General features: G+C 39.9%; 1 protein-coding gene across 1 annotated transcript in view; it reads right to left on the bottom strand.

Moving 5' to 3' along the window:
* The window catches only part of LOC139751845 (hemocyte protein-glutamine gamma-glutamyltransferase-like), a 63,572-nt gene that overhangs the window by 11,003 nt on the left and 30,102 nt on the right, over positions 1-22,467 (bottom strand). The window contains exons 11-14 of the mRNA XM_071667474.1: positions 8,602-8,770; positions 5,271-5,417; positions 3,592-3,715; positions 449-572 (exon numbers count right to left, since the gene is read on the bottom strand). Coding sequence (XP_071523575.1) covers positions 449-572; positions 3,592-3,715; positions 5,271-5,417; positions 8,602-8,770 — 564 coding nt within the window. The remainder of the gene's footprint in view (positions 1-448; positions 573-3,591; positions 3,716-5,270; positions 5,418-8,601; positions 8,771-22,467) is intronic.

Raw genomic sequence — 22,467 nt, 5'->3', positions numbered from 1 at the left:
TCAAGACTCCTCATGTCCAAGCTGGAATTTTCACGCTTAAGACACTGAATGCTTATTCCTCGATTGGCCTGCCCACATCCCTCAAAGACAAACACACAACATAACCCCATCTCATGACCTGTGATCTTATCTGATGAATGTGGTTAGCTTCCTGAGAAATGTAGAAGCCCCATAAAAGGGGATCCTAGGGAGGCAAGGTAATGCAAGCTAAGGTACACATTTCTGAAACAGTTTATTGAACCTCATCACACAGAGCACATTTAAATTTGAGCTATATGATATTAGAGACTGCCCAAGAGATTGGGGCCCCATGAGTGAAAAACTCCCTCCCCATCAGTGCAAGTAGGTATTTGAAAATAGGTAAGAACAAAAACTCAAAAGCAAAGGAAGTAAATAACTAGTATCATTTTGGAACAACATCATTGGTTGAGATGAATTTGGCACTTACTTTCCTTTGGAGCCAGTGTGAACTGACCCTCAGCACGGGCAATAAGTTGGGCCTTGGTTCCTATGTAGTATCTGCTTGCAGCTGTCAGGTAGATGAAGACGGTACGTTTTTGATCACTTGTATTCTGAAAAGTTAACCATTACAGCATCATAAACAGAACTTTTAATGTCTTTTAACCAATGACACATACAGGCATATCATGTAATGCTTCTTATATTCTGCGACTACAAATACAGTCAGGCATTGTAAGTATGTTAGCAGTACTTGTCATGTACTGCAGTTGCTAACATATTGAGGCACTTCATCAGTTTGTCATGTTCTACAACCAATGACATATTCAGGCACTGTACATAGTGCTTTTCGTGTTCTGCACCCATTGGCACATTCAGGCTCTGTGAGCTGAGCCAATCACATTGTACAACTACAGACACATCTATGAAATATTTGTCATGTTTTGCAACCTCTTAACACTTTCAGGTATTGCATGTAGTCCACATTACATTCTATAACCTCTGACATATTCAGGAATTGTACGATATGTTCCTCATGACCACTGACACTTTCAGGCTCCATATGAAGCACTTGTCATGTTTTGCATTCAATGATTCACTTCCTGACTTGTGGTCTTACCTCATGTACAAAGATAATTGAGGTCATTTGAGGAGCAAGTGTTCAGTCTTCAGTATCACTGTTGCATCTTACGCACAAGGGGTCCTGTGATACGATGAATCAATGCGGGTAATGCTGAAGAGCTGAGTGGTGTTCAGAATACTTATAACAAAGCTTGACATGTATTGGTATGGTATTACTTTCCAATGGATTATGTCTTGTGGCATAGAGTTCATGAGAATGAGTTGGGGAGTTGGCTATGTAGTGTTTGTCAAGTCATTTTGGTGTGAATATGTTTTGTCAACATGAAGCTTGCTGGGATTGGGAGATCAATGAGCAGAAGTGGCACAAAGGTTATAAAATGATATGGGTGGGAAGGGGTTTGTGTTAATAAATAAAAACTGGTGCTGAGCAAGTTCTACAGTTGTCTAATATTTGTAGTTGCTAAGCAACTGGTGATTGTTTTGAGTGCTCTATTTCCTTTTGAAAGAATGGGTGACAAAGCAAGTCAATCAGTTCAGAGTAGAGTTGAAGAGGATACTAAGGGATTTTTCGTGCCCCAAAGGTACCAGTGAGTGTCCTGAGTGTGTTTAGTTTGTTTATGTCCTTTATAATGATGTCTTGACAAGTGGAGAGAATTTCACAAGTCTGAGTCATATATCATATTGTTGAGTGGGAGTGGATGATCATTCTGGGTAATGTAAGTATGAAAATTGGACTCATGGCTTTCAAATGTATAGAGGATGACAGTGAATATTTTTGTAATGCAGAAATACTGTTTTGAGAAAGACTGTTTTAATTGCATGACAAAGTGCTGAATGTTCATTACTGTTTGTGTAGTTCTAACACACTTTAAAATTGTGAGTTCATGGCAACACGAGATGTTCACACCATGGTTTGAACAGGCAGAGGGAAATCATGTAGGAGAGACTGAAGTGAGATAGAGAAAAGACTGCTCCTTACAAGTCTCCAATGTAAAGCTTTAGACTTCTGAGAGTGTGTCCTTTGTGGATGACTTTGGTATGGTAGCTGGTTATAAAGCTGCCCAACCAATTTCAATCATTTTGGAGGAGGCTGGAGTCAAATGTTTTTTGTTCAAGGCTACACTGGGGAAGAGTGTCGCATGCTTTTGACAATGTTTATAGCCACTAGCAGTGTACAGGAAGGATTGTTGCTCACTGAAACCATCCAGAATGTGTGCTGTAAGGTTTATTTGTAGGGTGGTGGAGGAATGTTTGGGTGTGAGGCTGTGCTGTGTGGATGAGAATGGAATATTTTTGTTGATTTTGTTGTGAGCATTTTTCAGTTTCTTTACTGATGATAAATGTTACATAAGGCAGTAGGAGGAAGGGGATTCAGGACACTGAAAGGTTTAAGGATGGATATAATGTTCATAAATATAGAAATGTGTGGGATTTTGCTGTCCAGCAAGAAATTACTGAATATAACAGCAAGTCCTTGTATTGTTACCAGGATAAGTGTTTGAAGTGGAAAGGTTGTCGGGACCTGTTGCAAGAAGTTCTTTAGGGTTTTAATTGAATCAAGAGTGTTGGCACACAAGAAGGAAAGGACAGTAGCATTGTTAAGGTGGGCTTTAAGTACTTCCTTCAGACTGTCCTGTTAAAGAGTGTGGTACATTTGTGGGTGCTTTTTAAGTAGTGTTTCATGAGCGTGTTCTTTGAGAGACAGAATATCGTTGCTCTGAGCAATAAGTGCTCTGGATGAAGGCCTGGGTGGTGTGGGATCTGAGAACTTTGTAGTAAAGAGTATGGCATGTCTTCCTCCTAGTCCATGTTGTCAGTCTTTCCTCAGGGTTTCAAGGTCACAGAAAGGAGAAATGGTGGATGTGGCTGTGAGACTAGTTTCTTGGAAGTGGGTTATTTATACGTTGTGTTCTCATACGAGCTTAGTTTTGTGTGTTTGTTTCTGATGTTGTGTTCATCTGGATAAATATTTAGTGTGCAGCAAACTTAATTGGAACAGTTTGAATTAAGTAAACGGACAAAAGAATGAAGATCTGAGAGGGACATGTGATGTGAAAAAATAATTTAGAAGGTAAATAAGGGAAAGTTCCTTCACACAGCACAGTCATGCAGAACAAATGGTTAATGACAGGCTGGTGAAGAAGAGATGCTGCAATGCAATGGAAGGGACAATGAAAAACTGTAAGCCAAGGATGATAAGGAGAGACTGAATGGGAGGATGAATTAGACCTACAAGTATTAAAGATGAAGATGCCCAAGTAATGACTCCTCATTGGATACAATGGATCTATTATGCATGTAAAGGAGTGCATGACACTTGCCTCACCTGAATCAACTTAATGTCTAAACAGAAAAAGCAAACTGAACATGGGTTGAGAAGTTAAAGGAACATAGCAAAAACAAAACAGAGATAAGAGATGATGTGTGGCACTGAATAAAAAATCTTTTGACTGAGTTCTTATCAAAGGTTATCTGAGAAACAAATTTACCAACTAATAATATTCCTGCATCAAAGTTTCATCTAGTAACATCTCAGCTTCTGAGTCTTACCTCAGCCTTTACAGTGATGGCAAAATCATCACCAATGGGCACCCTTTCTACATCTTCAATCGAGAAGCTAACATCATCTATAGCCTTTGATGGGATGCGGAAGGCACGGCGTGATACTCTTGATCTGTGGATCACAAATTCTTTTACTGATGATTCACAACACACTACTTAATTTTCAGATAGAGATTCATTTCGCCTAGACATAATAACAAAATTCTCAGTGTTCATATATTCTCGCAAAGAATACATTAATCAAACCTACAACATGACATCAGATGAAATAACAATACGGAACACATGTAGTAAATGTAGGCTAGATATCAAGCAAAAAGGCACTAAAGAGTAGATGTGAGCAAATGAAGCTGTTCTAAGTCTAATGCGAAAGATGACACTTCCATACTAAAGACAACCAACATTCACACCTGAACTGTTCTGCACACACTTCACACAGACACACGCACACACATCACCACTCTCCTTGACCTATGGTCTTACCTTACAGAAGTAGCAGGCTTCATGAGCACTGCAGGAGCTCCACAGAAGGGGTTACTGAGGCTGTCATGTGTAACAAAACAAAATCATCTGTAAATCTAAAAAAAACAGGCCCCCAAACCTTTCCAAAGTTTCCTCTTGGTTCAGTCCACTGACAGCAAATAGCCCCCTGTGAATGACATTGATCCTATTCACTATATCCCATGCATGCCTTACACCTTCCTATGTGTTCTGGCAGTGAGCACTCAAAACCTTTATCAATCCATCCTTCAACCTCCAATTTGGTCTTCCTCTTCTCCTTGTCCACATTCCTGGCACTACTCCACCCCACAGGAAACAGCATCACTAACCCCTGCTTCAGCAGGGGTAGCTCCAGGAAGACAGACAAAAAAGGCCACATTCGTTCACACTCAGTCTCTAGCTGTCATGTGTGATGCACCAAAACCAAAGCTCCCTATCCACATCCAGGCCCCACAGACCTTTCTATAGTCTACCACAGATGTTTCACATGCCCTGATTCAGTCCATTAACAGCATGTCAACCCTGGTATACCACATCGTTCCAATTCACTCTATTCCTTGCACACCTCTTACCCTTCTGTATGTTCAGGCCCTGATCGCTCAAATCTTTTTTATTCCATCCTTCCACCTCCAATTACACACACAGACACAGATATACAACCTAAACAAATGGAAACTTTTCACTCACTATGTAACCACATGCAGACAGAATCTTTATCAGAAATCGTACACTTTGGCTGTACAAGTTTTTTCATCATATGTGCTTACTCTTGGTACATATGTGATAACTTTGGCCGTCTGTGTCTTAACAGTTAGTATACATGTGATCATTTTGGTTTTCTCCAATTCACATTCATTGTACTTGGTAACTGTGGCCAACTTTGTATCCATACAATTTCCATACATATGACAACTATGGCCAATAACTGTCTATATCTATATAGTGAAATAATATTAAACTGCTTCAAGAGGGTGGAACTGTAAAGACTGCACTGTCTGCACAAGTATAACATATAACTTTCTACAGAGCCTCATAATTCATACGATAAATAGTCTGCAACATATGCAACATAATCTTTCAATTATTCTCATCACCCACCACACACCTGTAACTTCTAAGCACCCCTGTAATATTCATTTATGACAAACAAAACATCTAATCCTCACCTTTTGGCTGCAGCTAAAAGAATCATCCTCTCAGCCTGGCTTCCTTCTGGCTGTTTGTAATCACCGGTGCAGTCCTCCTTGTCTGTGTCATGGATCCTAGATTCCTCATGCTTCCCAAGTTTCTTTGTCAGGATTTGCTTACCAACACTATAAAAACAGTTAATGCCTTAATATAATTATTTTGCTTTTTTATCATATAGTGACCAACATGGGACAGGTAAAACATGCCCTAATCAAGGCCATCTTGGGTGGAAGAAAATAGTAATAGGAAAAGAAAGAAAAAATTAATCAGCACTCCACTGGTCTTCTGAAAACTGACTATTAGAGGAAGAAAGGTTATATAAAGAAGAAAAGGCAAAAGATGGGAGAGGTTCAAAATTTAGCTGTTTGAGGAAAAAAAAAGGAGGTATCATAAAAGCCATCCTCGATTATGAAACAGCAGCCAAATACATGCTGTGGGGGTAGGGACATATGCAGGTAACTCACAAGAACAATGGCCAAAACAATACCTAAAGAATAGAGAGCAGCAACATCACAATGTAAGGAATGGGAAGGATGAAGAGAAGTTATGCCAAGAGAAATAAGGAGACAGAAGGCTTTTGATTTCACTGTAGTTAACAGAGAGGTGTGGGATGAGCCACCCTTGAAGTGTAACCAGTATTCCATACTTGAGCAACAAAAACCTGAAGATATGAAATATATGCTTAAAGTAAAAGTACTTATATAACACTCCCAGCTTTAGGGAAGCAGACTTTGTAATATCATGTGAGGTTTCCTGGATGATACACAGGACATGGTTATGCACATTTTAATGTTATTACTGGGATGAATTGATGTGTTTGGAAACTGATCAGAGAGAAACAAGTGTTCTTACAAAGAGATATTATGAGAAATTACATTTCAGCACAGTTAAATTTTACAAGGTAAATGCTTCTCCACACCAAAATATATCCGAGATGAGAAAGGAAATATGATCAGTACAAGGAAGAGAACATGTATTAAAGTGAGGATAGGAGGATAAGAGAGCTGAAGTATATCAATGGAATCATGAGCATAACAATGAATAAGGTTAAAAGCATAAGAGAAAAGATAAAATCCCTTATTGAGATGAAAACATATAGGCAATAGGAAAGAACCCTGAGTAACACCTTAATGTATAGGGTGTGAGAAAGAAGCCACTCTGTAAATGACTACAGCAATGGAGTGCCGGAGAGTAAGTTAAGCATTACAGAATTTTTCTTTTCTACAAAGCACTTGTCTAATTTTACAACCAAAGAGACTGAAAAACATAAAAATCACATGAAAAAGTGTTTTTGAAAAACATTAAACAGTGAAACAATAAACGACTCCTGTTTTGTTGTTCCTAGCTTCAACAGATTTTGCCTCACCAACATGCACTTACATGATAAAATTTCTTCAGATGATGAGAAAGCTTACCAACTTAATAACATTTTCTAATATCTTTTTTTGTACACATTCACCATTTCGTGCATTAGCAGGGTAGTGTTAAGAACAGAGGACTGAGCCTAAGAGGGAAAATCCTCACCTGGCCCCCTTCTCTGTTCCTTCTTTTGGATAAGTCAAAAACTGGAGGGGAGGATTTCCAGCCCCCTACTCCCCCTTTTAGTCACCTTTTACAACACACAGGGAATACATGGGAAGTATTCTTTCTCCCCTATCCCCAGCGATAAAAAAGGGAGATATACATAAGTATATGTGTGCAAGTAGAGGAGGAGAGATGGTCAAAGGGCATTATTGGATCACAGGTTAATTGATAGGTGTGTAAAGAGAGGCTTTTAGATATTAATGCACTGAGAAAGGCAGCTGGAGGGATGTCTGATCACTATCTTGTAGTGATGAAGGTGAAAATTTGTAGAGGTTTTAAAAAAGTAGAGAGAATGTTGGGGAGAAGAGAGTAATGAGAGTAAGTGAGCTTGAGAAGGGCATGTGTGAGGAAGTACCAGGAGAGATTGAGTGAAGAATGGTAAAAAGGAGAGAGCAAATGATGTTAAGGGAGTGGGTGAGAAATGGAATGTATTTAGGGAAGCAGTGATGGCATGTGCAAAAGATGCATGTGGTATGAGAAAGGTGGGAAGTGGGCAGATTAGAAAGGGTACTGAGTGGTGGAACGAAGATACTAGTGAAAAATAAAAGAGGTGTTTGGGCTGTACTTATAGGGAAAATGTATAAGAGAAATAGGCATGCAGTCAATAGGAAGGTGCAAGGGTTGAAAAAGAGGGCAAATGAGAGTTGGGCGAGCGAGTATCAGTAAACTTAAAGATTAAGAAAAATGTTTTGGAAGCAGGTAAATAATGTGTGAAAGGCAAGAGAACAAGTGGGAACATTGGTGAAGGGAGCAAAAGGGGAAGTGATAACAGGTAGTGATAAGTGAGGTGGAGATTTAGTGAGTATTTTGAAGTATTGTTAAATGTGCTTGATGATGGAATTGCAGATGCAGGGTGTTTTGGTCGGGGTGGTATGTGAAGTGCGAGAGTCATAGAGAATGATTTGGTGAAGAGAAAAGACGTGGTGAAAGCTCTGCGCAAGATGAAATGTGGCTAGAATGCAGAAGAGGATGATATTGCAGTTGAATTTATTAAGAAAGGGGGTGACTCTGGTTGTGATTGGTTGGTAAGGATAATCGTTGTATGTATGGATCATCATGAGGTGTCTGAGGATTGACCAAATGCATGTATAGTGCCACTGTATAAAGGCAAGGGGGGAATTAAGGTGAGTGTTTAAACTACAGAGGTATAAGTTCCTTGAGTATGCCTGGTATGTTGTATGGGAGGGTATTGACAGAGAGTGTGAAGGTATGTACAGTGCATAAGACTGGGGAATAGCAGTGTGGTTTCAGAAGTAATTAGAGGATATGTTGATCAGGTGTTTGCTTTAAACAATGTGTATGAAAAATATTTAGAAAAAATTATGGATTTGTATGTGGCATTTATGGATCTGGAAAAAGCATGTGACATGGTTAATAGAGATGCTTTGTAGAAAGTCTCAAGATATACAGCAAGGAGATAAGCAGCTACAAACAGTTAGAAGTTTTTATCAAGGGATTCAGGATTGTGTACAACTAGGAAGAGAGGAGAGCAACAGGAATGGATAAAGGCAAGCAAGTATGAATATGTACATGTGTATGTATGTAATGTGCATGTATAAGTGTGTATATGTTAATATATGTATGTATATGTGCATATGTTGATATTTATGTATATATGTGTGCATATGAGTGGATGGGCCATTCTTAGTCTGTTCCCTGGCCCTACCTCGCTGACATGGGAACCAGCGATGATGTATAATAATATAAATAATAATAATAACTTACTGTCTTATGTTTGAACCAAGTATCTTAAATCCATCAAGCTCTGTCTCATCTTCCCTCCAGCGAACAACATCAGCATTAACTTCAGCTAGGACAAAGGGCACATCATACTTATATTCAGTTTCTCCACGCCGGATGGCCTCATGAGAAGCTGGTCCACATTGAAAAATTCCTGAAACAACAAATAAAGGTAGAAGTAACATCAATCAACAAAAAGTTCACCTTTGAGAATGTTGAGCAGGGAGAAAAGTTTTAACTTTGAAAACTGAAAAGACCTCTATCCAAGCTGGTGACCCCTCAGCAAGAGAGACATTGTAATGGATATCTTGATACTCAGGATTAGAATCTTCCAACCTACAGTATTTCCAGTGGCAAAACATTGACCTCCCTCATCTATAGTTAACCACTTAGTCATGGCAGTGGGAGCTTATCATTTAGGCCCTATCCTCAACTAATCCCAGACTGTCACAAGGATGAAGTCACTTGCTACGGGAATAGTTTCAGATGAATGGAAGTTTGTCAATGTATCACCAATGTTCAGAAAAGGTAATAAGTCACAGCCTGAAAATCAGTGTCCTACTAGCTTAATGTCTATAGTTGGAAAAATTATGGAAACCATCATTTGTGATAGAATTGCAAACCATTTAAAGGAACACCACTTAATGAACAATTCTCAGCATTATTTTCAACAAAACTCCTTACGTCTGACAAATATGCTTAGTTTCTTTTTTGATATAATCAACATATATGAGAGTTGATGTTATCTATCTAGATTTTTACAAAGCTTTCGATAAGGTTCCACATCAATGGTTGTACTTCAGTGAAAAGGAAAATGGTTGACTAGCTATAAACAGAGTAGTGTTTAATGGTCAAGGCCCAGAATGGTTGGGCATAACTAATGGAGTGCCACATGAATCAGTCTTGGGATTGGTTCTCTTTTTCATATACATTGATGATACTGATAATTTGCTACATTGCAAGACATCAAAATTTGCGGATGATACAAAGCTGGTAATTAAATCAACAAATGAACTAATGTCTACAGCTTCGAACTGACATAGACAAACTGGTGGAGTGGGCTTATGGTGGCAAATGAATTTTAACATCAAGTGCAAAGTTTTACATTTTTTTTTTTTTTTTTTTTTTTTTTTTTTTTTTTTTATACCTCGTCGCTGTCTCCCGCGTTTGCGAGGTAGCGCAAGGAAACAGACGAAAGAAATGGCCCAACCCCCTCCATACACATGTACATACATACGTCCACACACGCAAATATACATACCTACACAGCTTTCCATGGTTTACCCCGGACGCTTCACATGCCTTGATTCAATCCACTGACAGCACGTCAACCCCTGTATACCACATCGCTCCAATTCACTCTATTCCTTGCCCTCCTTTCACCCTCCTGCATGTTCAGGCCCCGATCACACAAAATCCTTTTCACTCCATCTTTCCACCTCCAATTTGGTCTCCCTCTTCTCCTTGTTCCCTCCACCTCCGACACATATATCCTCTTGGTCAATCTTTCCTCACTCATTCTCTCCATGTGCCCAAACCACTTCAAAACACCCTCTTCTGCTCTCTCAACCACGCTCTTTTTATTTCCACACATCTCTCTTACCCTTACGTTACTTACTCGATCAAACCACCTCACACCACACATTGTCCTCAAACATCTCATTTCCAGCACATCCATCCTCCTGCGCACAACTCTATCCATAGCCCACGCCTCGCAACCATACAACATTGTTGGAACCACTATTCCTTCAAACATACCCATTTTTGCTTTCCGGGATAATGTTCTCGACTTCCACACATTTTTCAAGGCTCCCAAAATTTTTGCCCCCTCCCCCACCCTATGATCCACTTCCGCTTCCATGGTTCCATCCGCTGACAGATCCACTCCCAGATATCTAAAACACTTCACTTCCTCCAGTTTTTCTCCATTCAAACTCACCTCCCAATTGACTTGACCCTCAACCCTACTGTACCTAATAACCTTGCTCTTATTCACATTTACTCTTAACTTTCTTCTTCCACACACTTTACCAAACTCCGTCACCAGCTTCTGCAGTTTCTCACATGAATCCGCCACCAGCGCTGTATCATCAGCGAACAACAACTGACTCACTTCCCAAGCTCTCTCATCCCCAACAGACTTCATACTTGCCCCTCTTTCCAAGACTCTTGCATTTACCTCCCTAACAACCCCATCCATAAACAAATTAAACAACCATGGAGACATCACACACCCCTGCCGCAAACCTACATTCACTGAGAACCAATCACTTTCCTCTCTTCCTACACGTACACATGCCTTACATCCTCGATAAAAACTTTTCACTGCTTCTAACAACTTGCCTCCCACACCATATATTCTTAATACCTTCCACAGAGCATCTCTATCAACTCTATCATATGCCTTCTCCAGATCCATAAATGCTACATACAAATCCATTTGCTTTTCTAAGTATTTCTCACATACATTCTTCAAAGCAAACACCTGATCCACACATCCTCTACCACTTCTGAAACCACACTGCTCTTCCCCAATCTGATGCTCTGTACATGCCTTCACCCTCTCAATCAATACCCTCCCATATAATTTACCATATGGTAGTCAAATCGAGAAGCTACAGTCTGAATTCTGTTCAACTTCAGAAGGTGAATGAGGTAGAGGACTTGGGCATAATAACCACTGGTGACCTAAAACCAAGTAAACAGTGCAAAGAAACAGTGAAATGAGCAAAAAAAAATCTTGGATTCATAAGTAGGGCTTTTAAAATGAAGTCCAGGGAAATCATCCTACTTTTTACAATTCATTGCTTTGTCCACATCTTGGATATTGTGTTCCACTTTGGTCTCCCTCCCTAAAAATACAGAGACACAATGGAGTAAGTACAGCATCAAGCTACCAAGATAATTCCTGGACTGAGAAATGAATCCTAAGACAGCATATTAAATGACGAATCCAGTTAGCTTAGAAAAGAGAACTTTGAGAGGAGATCTAAAAGAAATAGTTAACACTATAAAAGGCATTGATCAGCTTGATCTATCAAGTTAATTAGGATCTGATTCATCTGATTTCTCTCTTAGCAATGGAGGCAAATGTTTTACTTTGAATGAGGCAAAGTACTTTTTCTTCAGTAACACTGTTAACATATGGAACAATTTGCCCATCATAATGTTTGAAGGCAGTACTATAGATACATTTAAGAACAGGCTTGATAAATACTTTTCTTCAATCCTATGACTTACATTATTTGCCTTCTCAGCCACAATGACAATTTGCTGGTTATTTTTCCACTTTTACTCTCCTTTACTTCTCTTGTATGCAGTTTGTCCCATATGCATAACAGCATACCCACATGAAGGGAAAGGATTTGAGAAAAACTTCCAGACAAGAATACTGAACCCTTAAAGGAAAAAGAAATACTTTCAAAAGCAATTTAAAGACACATAAGAATTTGTTTCTCCTGAAGGGAGGATCCACACAGCTAAACAAGGAAAATTCACACTTTCTAAACTAATACCACCAGAAAAATATTGGAGAAGAGTACCAAAGACTCCTTTTCTTAATATCCTCCACCAAAGGTTTCTGGTAAGAGTACCAAAGACTCCTTTTCTTAATATCCTCCACCAAAGGTTTCTGGGGCTAGGTAGAGTATATGATATCTTACCCACATCATATGATCTAGTAAGAAGCCCATAAGAGCCAATAAAACAAGTTTCTTAATCATTGTAAAGATATTCTTTCTCTGAAAGAGATTTCATGGTTATGAGGGAAACAAACAGTCCTCTCAAAAGTTACCAGCAAGTCCCAAAAGGTCTTAGAGATTAACTGGGCATAAGGAATGATGCTATCTTGATGAACTGTTTCCAGAGTGATGTAAAAAAGGACTATCATTAAGCCAAATACTCAGTGTTTATCCTAAACCATTAAAGACTGTCATCTGCGAGATGATTCTTGTGTCTGGAAATTTCATGTAAATTGCAAACTCTCCTCCCAGAGCCCAAGGAAATAAGGATAGTTTTTATAAGTGGACACTGAGAAACTAATCTGCAAGAAAACTAAGACTGTAAGAGAGGTATAACTTTTAGGTCCGCTTCTCCTCTGAAAGTATGATTGAAGAAGTTTATCCCAAGAAGGGCCCATTATATTAACACTAAAAGACAGAGATAAAGGTTCTTGAAGGGCATTTTTATACAAGGCAGTTGGATTACTAGCTTTATTCTGTTAATTTAAAAGACATGACGCTTCAATCACATCTGAGATATCAGAATGTTCAAGGAAGAACTGAGAGGCTTCTAGACCATATGGTACTGTCTTTGAGTAAAAAGGAGAATATCAAGTAAAGGGTCATCCAGTAAGCTTTTCCATAACTCTATCTGATTAGAGTAAAAAATAAATCATAAATATAATACCAGAATTCAGGACTTAAGGGTTTTGGGAAAAACTAAAGTAGTGGAGTAAGGGGAGCTGCAGGAGTCTTGGCAACAAAACTGTTTGTCCCACCTAAGGTACCTGTGTTGATTGACCCTAAAAAACAGTTGTGAAGAGCTTTTACCAAAATATGTACTGGTGAAGGAATATAAATCCGTTTCTAAGAATCCCAACCCCTGGGAAAAGTGTCTGTAACAACTGTCTCCAAGTTCAAAACCTGTAATAGTACATATATTGGTAATAAAGCATTGGTTCTGGTGTCAAAGAGATTCATCTAAAGAGGCACTCCTAAGGAAAGGAACTTGGCATGAATTTTTACAAATGTAAGGTTTAAGAGGTCCCAATGGTACAATTAGTTCTTAAATGGGCTCCCAGGCAGTTCAGTAAAGTAGTCCTGAACTTATGGGTGGTGTTCAGGTCGATCAATTGACTCTGCCACATACTATATAAAGATGTATTCCCTGGGAAGGTAAGACCCCTGCTCCCATGGGACTGGAAAAGACATCTAAGTTCTGATGTCCATTTAGCCAACTGGTCTGCCTGTTCATTGCTGAGAACGTTACAATGACCTGGCACCCAAAACAAAATGATACCTTAAGAAATCAATTGACGGTATCAATAATATTGCCTTACATATATCTTTATTACCATACATATCCTAAATGATGATTGCTTGAAGAGAAGAGAGAGAATTTATAAAAAAATAGTTCTATTTTTTTATCATTTTTATTATACTTGATCACCGTTTCCCACATTGGCAAGGTGGCGCCAGGAAAGATGAAAAACAATCCATCCACTCATACATACACACACACACACACACACACACACACACACACACACATATATATATTGCTATTACTATCATCATACTTTATCGCTGTCTCCCGTGTTAGCGCAAGGAAACAGACGAAAGAATGGCCCAACCCACCCACATACACATGTATATACATAAACGCCCACACACACATATACATACCTATACATTTCAACATATACATACATATACATACACAGACATATACATATATATACACATGAACATATTCATACATGCTGCCTTCATCCATTCCCGCCACCCGCCTGCCATAATGAAATGGCACCCCCCTCCCCCACGTGCATGCGAGGTAGCACTAGGAAAAGACAACAAAGTCCACATTCGTTCACACTCAGTCTCTAGCTGTCATGTGTAATGCACCAAAACCACAGCTTCCTTTCCACATTCAGGCCCAACAAAACTTTCCACGGTTTAACCCAGACGCTTCACATGCCCTGGTTCAATCCAGAGCCAGCACATCAACCCCAGTATACCACACAGATCCAATTCACTCTATTTCTTGTACGCCTTTCTCCCTCCTGCATGTTCAGGCCACGATTGCTCAAAATCTTTTCACTCCATCCTTCTACCTCCAGTTTGGTCTCCCACTTCTCCTCATTCCTCTGACACATATATCCTCTTTGTCGATCTTTCCCCACTCATTCTTCATGTGACTAAAATACATATATATATATATATATATATATATATAGAGAGAGAGAGAGAGAGAGAGAGAGAGAGAGAGAATGCTCTGTGGAAGGTATTAAGAGTATATGGTGTGGGAGGCAAGTTGCTAGAAGAAATTAAAAGTTTTTATCAAGGATGTAAGGCATGTGTATGAGTAGAAAGAAAGGAAAGTGTTTGATTCCCAGTGAATGTCGGTTTGTGCAGGGATGCGCAATGTCTCCATGGTTGTTTAATTTGTTTATGGATGGGGTTGTTAGAGAGGTAAATGCGAGTTTTCCAAGATAATGTTCTCGCCTTCCACACATTCTTCATTGCTCCCAGAACTTATGCCCCCTCCCCCACTCTGTGACTCACTTCCACTTCCATGGTTCCATTTGCTGCCAAGTCCACACCCAGATATCTAAAACACTTCACTTCCTCCAACCTTTCTCCATTCAAACTTCTTTTTCTTTCAAACTATTCACCATTTCCCGCGTTAGTGAGGTAGCGTTAAGAACAGAGAACTGGGCCTTTGAGGGAATATCCTCACCTGGCCCCCTTCTCTGTTCCTTCTTTTGGAAAATTAAAAAAAAACTTACATCCCAAAAAACTTGTCCCTCAACCCTGCTGAACCTAATAACCTTGCTCTTATTCACATTTACTCTCAACTCTCTCCTTTCACACAATTTTCCAAAGTCAGTCATCAACTTCTGCAGTTTCTCACTTGAATCAGCCACCAGTGCTGTATCATTAGCGAATGACAACTGACTCAGTTTCCAAGCCCTCTCATCCCCAACAGACTGCATACTCGCCCCTTTCTCCAAAACTCTTGCACTTACCTCCTTAATTACCCCATCCATAAACAAATTAAACAACCATGGAGACATCACACACCCCTACCGCAGACCGACCTTCACTGGGAATCAGTCACTCTCCTCTCTTCCTACACATGCCTTTTCACTGCTTCTAACAGCTTACTTCCCGTAACATATACTCTTAAGACCTTCCACAAAGCATCTCTATCAACCCTATTGTATGCCTTTTCCAGATCCATAAATACCAAATACAAATACAACTGTTTTCTAAATATTTCTCACACACACACTTCAAAGCAAACACCTGATCCACACATCCTCTATCACTTCTGAAACCATACTGCTCCTCCCCAATCTGATGCTCTGTACATGCTTTCATCCTCTCATACAATTTTCCAAGAATGCTCAACAAACTTATGCCTCTGTAGTTTGAACACTCACCTTTATTCCCTTTGCCTTTGTACAATAGCACTATACATGTATTCTGCCAATCCTCAGGCACTTCACTATGGTCCATGCATACAATCAATATTCTTACCAACCCATTAACAACACAGTCACCCCCTTTCTTAATAAATTCAACTGCAATACCATTCAAAACCGCCACCTTGCCAGATTTCAACTTCGTAAGGCTTTCACCACCTCTTCCCTCTTAACCAAACCATTCTCCCTGACCCTCTCACTTCACACACCATCCTGACCAAAACATCCTACATCTGAAACTCTATCATTAAAGACATTCAACAAACCTTCAAAATACTCACTCCATCTCCTTTTCACTTCATCACTACCTGTTATCACTTCCCCCCTTACCCCCTTCACCAATGTTCCCAACTGTTCTCATCTTTCACACATTATTTACCTCCTTCCAAAGCATCTTTTTATTCTCCCTAAGTGTAATAATACTCTCTCATCCCAACTCTCATTTGCCCCCTTTTTCAACCCCTGCACCTTCCTTTTGACCTTGTACCGATATCTCCCACTCAATTGCACGTCTTCCTTGTAAGTATCATCCAAATGCCTCTCTTTTCTCTTTTACTAACAACTTTACTTCTTCATCCCACCACTCACTACCCTTTCTAATCTGCCCACTTCCCACCTTTCTCATGCCACATGCATCTTTTGCACATGCCATCACTGTTTCCCTAAATACATCCTATTCCTCACATACTCTGCTCACATCATTTGCTCTCACCTTTAGCCTTTCTACACCCAATCTCTCCAGGTACTTCCTCGTACAAGTGTCCTTTCCAAGCACACTTACTCTCACCACTCTCTTATCCCCAACAATCTTTCTTCCTTTTTGAAACCTCTACAAATCTTCACCTTCATCTCCACAAGATAGTGATCAGACATCCCTCCAGCTGCCCCTCCCAGCACATTAACATCCAGAAGTCTCTCTTTTACACGCCTATCAATCAACACGTAACCCAAATTTTACTATATATCTAGTTAATCACATCATCTATGGCTTTATCAAAAGCAAGCAATTCTGTGGAAAAAAACAGATATATGGTGTGGCAAAAGGTAACTGAGGGAATATTCAGCCAAGCACACATGTGTACTCACATCCAGTGAGAAGTTTGGGAGAAAGCAGAAATCTGATGTAAAGTAAGCTAGCATCACAGGTTTATTTGAATAGATGCCACTGAACACAAATTGTTGCACAAATTGTTATTTTTGCTGGTTAAGAAACTCACCATTGTACAATTCTTTTTGAACTTACCACATGCCACACACTACACTAATCAAAATAGATCAGAAAACTGGGAAACAAAGCACAAGTTCATGGCTTAGTGAAACATACTGAAAGGAGTAAAAACATGAGGAAGAGAAATAGACCAGATTAACACTATATGGCAACTCTGTCTCTATCATTGAACTAATGGTGGAGTCATATGAACCAGGCAAACACAGTTCTCTAAACTAGAACAGGTAGAACAGACAATCAAAATAAGCATGTTCTACATGCGCCAAGGCAGTGTGTCTTACTGTATTCAAGGGAAATATACACTATGTCAGAGTATGTAGGAGGATTAAAAAGATAAATGAGACAGCAAAGGAAGACTCTGATTTTGATTGCAAAGGAATCCAAGGGTGCTATGGGGCACCAGACGCCTGATAACTCACACCTTATGGATATTGTGGGAGTAAACAAGCTTCTATGAATATACCACTTGGATGAATGAAAGAGTAAAGAAGCTGGAGTTCAACTCTGTGAGTGTGGACCACTACTACAGAAGGTTCAGTCCCTATGATTATGGACCATTGCTATAGAAGGTTAGTGCAATCTAAATTGAAGGGGTCAGACCAAGAGTGCCCCTGATGGCTAATAACGGATGACAATTAAAATGGAGAGATATGGTTCAATGAGAAATGTCATTAAGTGAAAGAGCTTAGCCAGCATTATGAAAGATACAGGAAAAAAAAAAAGAATTGATATTGCAAGGTAAGGAGGCTAATGCTAAGAGATTCTTAAATGAGCAGAAGACACTCCCTAACTTTTACATAAATCTATCAAGAGCAAACTCTCAGTGAAATAATCTATCAAAGGGACTTTGAGTGAAGAATTCTTAAGGATGCTGAGAACGTTTTTTGAGGAGCTGAATGACAAGCTCAAAAATATTATCATTAAAGATGACAGTAATGAAAAAGCGTTACCAAGGTAGGAGGGGGATGAAATCTTGGAACGTATAGCAACTGACAGAAATGACATACTCAGGCTATCAGAACAACTTGACCCATATATAGCTAAAGGTCCTGATGAAGTCTCCTCATGCATGCTGAAAGAACGTGCTGGGGTACTTGTTAAACCACTAGTAATGTTGTTCAATACGTCAATGTTGGAAGGTGTAGTTCCACAGATGTAGAAAAGGGCAAATGTGCCTATATTTCAGAAAGGGAAATGGGCAGTTGCACTACATGCCAGTCTCATTAACAAGTGTGGTTTGCAAAGCACTGGAGAATATAATCAGAGAGCAAATGAATGACTACTTGCAAAGGAGAAACTTTCTAACTGGGAGACAACATGGTCTTAAGGGGGTTGTTAGGGAGGTGAATGCAAGAGTTTTGGAAAGAGGGGCAAGTATGAAGTCTGTTGTGGATGAGAGAGCTTGGGAAGTGAGTCAGTTGTTGTTCGCTGATGATACGGAAAGGAGGTGATGTAAGCTAATCTTCTAGACTTATACAATAGGGAAAGGTCCATCATAGATCAAAGAAAGGGATGGGTGGACTGTGTTGTGTCAGACTACCAGAAACCCTTTAACACAGTTCCACCAAAGAATCTGAAAGGTTCCTGGGGATATGTTCTTGGAAGAGCTCTACTTTCTTTAGGGAAGAATTTTCTTTTTTATCTTGCAGGGTAACCTTTTTGTCCTCCTGCCAAATCAAACTTCCAAGAAATTAGTTGATGTCAACACACCAACATGCAGGACCATAATGTGACTACAGTAAATGTGTAGTTCCAGCACTGTCCTCAGGAAGCCACAGAGTGCCAGTCTCTGAGAAGTTCTAACTGGGAAATAAGCGGTACCCATTCAAGATGAAAAATCTGCTTTTTGAAGGATGTTCAGGACTAGGGGCCCTTTCCTAGGCACATTTCTCCACTGAAGTTGAAAATTCCAGAATGCTGTTACGTCAGAAATATTACACTGGAAGGAGTTAGTTTTTTGAGCAGGGCAAAATTACTCAAAAATGATTTGTGGAGCTATAGAAAAACCAAATGGAAACACCTCAACATGTCAGGTCTGTATACCAACTTAATGCTAAAACTTTAAACCTAAGTTAATTGTTCAGTTGTCAAATTGTACAGCCTGATGGAGATTCTATAAAGTGATCATCCTGAAAGTGTGTTACAGTAAGTGGGTGTTCCAAATAAGAATCATAATATTTTTCTCTGTAGATCTTTCTAATGGGATTTAGAGTGCAGATTAAAAAATGGAGTCCTCCAGCAAGTTCCGTGATGCCTATCATCTCTCATCTAATAGCCGTGGGTCAGAGGCTGTCTTTGAAATTTCCTTGGCAGGGGTGGCTGAGATTTCCAGCTCATCTCCAAATGTCTTTCTAACCTTAGACACATCATTTGTTGGATTCCAATTTTTGGAAGTTTTGGAATCAGAGCCTACTGATTATAAGCTATTACAAGAGGATCCTGCTTGAAGACCTAACTCACTGGCCTCAAATCTCTGCCTTACAAAAGACACCTTTGCCTCCTGCAGAATTGGATTTAGATGCACTAAGACACTCAATGACAGTAAGGGAGTGGATGTTCATAAATAAGGCCATTCTTTGTGTGTTCCTAACAGTATCTCGCAATGATAGAAATGGCAAACAATTATGAAAAATGTCATATGTGTCAGAAGAAGTGGAAGGAACAAGAAGGGGGATACCAAGGATTAGATGGAATGATGGAGTTAATGAAACTGAGTGGCTGGGAACTAAGCATGCAGGGAGGTGTGAGGCATGCATGGAACAGAGTGAATTGTGGTATACAAAAGGTCGATGCATTGTCAATGGGGTGAACCAGGGCTTACGAAATGGTCATGGTAAACCATGGAAAGGTCTGGGAGCTTGACTGTGGATAAGGGGCTCTGGATTTGTGTACATTATATATGACAGCTTGAGATTGTATGTAAGCATATGACGCCATTCTTCACCTGTTCCTGGTGCTACCTCACTTCATGGAAAATGACAAACAATATGAAAAAAAATGAGTAATATCATTAATACAAATATTATCATTATCTCTGGGGACAGGGAAGAAAGAATCCACATATCTTCCCACCCACAAATCTACTGATATTTCAGAAACTTTCTAAGAGGTGTGGGAGCAAGAAGGTGTCTTTGAAAATACTCCCCTCCTGTGTCTTGACTTTCCAAATAAAGAAATAAAGGAAGAAACTAAGCAAAGATTTTTTTTATCTCACAGCTTAGCTGTCATTCCTGACACTGCCTTACTAAGACAGGAAACAGAAAGCAAGTAAAGGGTCCATGTATCTATGTTACTCAAAGTTCCACAATCATGATGAAATTATACACAAAAAAAATGGTGTTACCAGAATGAGACTGCAAATGGTTATATTGAAAGAAAAAAGTAACCTTTGGTACAAATGCATCACTGTCAATGGATAAAAGGGAGTACATTATCAAGAAACATCTTCCTTCAGAGGAGCTCAACACTTCCCTGTACTTGCTTACAGTGGAGCCTCAAAGTTGATGGAGCCCTATATAATAAGCCTTGGGATTATGTGATTAAGTGAAATCATATATTTTTTTTTGTTTTTGTTTTTATTATACTTTGTCGCTGTCTCCCGCGTTTGCGAGGTAGCACAAGGAAACAGACGAAAGAAATGGCCCAACCCCCCCCCCCCATACACAAGTATATACATACGTCCACACACGCAAATATACATACCTACACAGCTTTCCATGGTTCACCCCAGACGCCTCACATGCCTTGATTCAATCCACTGACAGCACGTCAACCCCGGTATACCACATCGCTCCAATTCACTCTATTCCTTGCCCTCCTTTCACCCTCCTGCATGTTCAGGCCCCGATCACACAAAATCTTTTTCACTCCATCTTTCCACCTCCAATTTGGTCTCCCTCTTCTCCTCGTTCCCTCCACCTCCGACACATATATCCTCTTGGTCAATCTTTCCTCACTCATCCTCTCCATGTGCCCAAACCACTTCAAAACACCCTCTTCTGCTCTCTCAACCACGCTCTTTTTATTTCCACACATCTCTCTTACCCTCACGTTACTCACTCGATCAAACCACCTCACACCACACATTGTCCTCAAACATCTCATTTCCAGCACATCCATCCTCCTGCGCACAACTCTATCCATAGCCCACGCCTCGCAACCATACAACATTGTTGGAACCACTATTCCTTCAAACATACCCATTTTTGCTTTCCGAGATAATGTTCTCGACTTCCACACATTCTTCAAGGCTCCCAAAATTTTCGCCCCCTCCCCCACCCTATGATCCACTTCCGCTTCCATGGTTCCATCCGCTGCCAGATCCACTCCCAGATATCTAAAACACTTCACTTCCTCCAGTTTTTCTCCATTCAAACTCACCTCCCAATTGACTTGACCCTCAACCCTACTGTACCTAATAACCTTGCTCTTATTCACATTTACTCTTAACTTTCTTCTTCCACACACTTTACCAAACTCAGTCACCAGCTTCTGCAGTTTCTCACATGAATCAGCCACCAGCGCTGTATCATCAGCGAACAACAGCTGACTCACTTCCCAAGCTCTCTCATCCCCAACAGACTTCATACTTGCCCCTCTTTCCAAAACTCTTGCATTTACCTCCCTAACAACCCCATCCATAAACAAATTAAACAACCATGGAGACATCACACACCCCTGCCGCAAACCTACATTCACTGAAAACCAATCACTTTCCTCTCTTCCTACACGTACACATGCCCTACATCCTCGATAAAAACCTTTCACTGCTTCCAACAACTCTCCTCCCACACCATATATTCTTAATACCTTCCACAGAGCATCTCTATCAACTCTATCATATGCCTTCTCCAGATCCATAAATGCTACATACAAATCCATTTGCTTTTCTAAGTATTTCTCACATACATTCTTCAAAGCAAACACCTGATCCACACATCCTCTACCACTTCTGAAACCACACTGCTCTTCCCCAATCTGATGCTCTGTACATGCCTTCACCCTCTCAATCAATACCCTCCCATATAATTTACCAGGAATACTCAACAAACTTATACCTCTGTAATTTGAGCACTCACTCTTATCCCCTTTGCCTTTGTACAATGGTACTATGCACGCATTCCGCCAATCCTCAGGCACCTCACCATGAGTCATACATACATTAAATAACCTTACCAACCAGTCAACAATACAGTCACCAGTCAACAGTAATGTTGTGACAACCCAGAATAAGAACACAAGGTCTATGACCGTTAGAGTAGTGTGCTAACAACTGCCCTAATATCATTTAGTGAGGATTTTCCCTCTTGTCTTGTGCTTTCAGGAGTGTATTTCCTCATTTCTGTGCATAAATCTCTACACCATCAGTTTCTGCCCTTAAGACATGCACCCAATTAAGTGCTACGCTGCATCTTCA

This window comes from Panulirus ornatus, chromosome 12, assembly GCF_036320965.1.
Source record: "Panulirus ornatus isolate Po-2019 chromosome 12, ASM3632096v1, whole genome shotgun sequence".
NCBI lineage: Eukaryota > Metazoa > Arthropoda > Malacostraca > Decapoda > Palinuridae > Panulirus > Panulirus ornatus.
The sequence above is the reverse complement of the archived record's forward strand: the minus strand, read 5'-3'. Positions and strand labels throughout refer to the sequence as shown.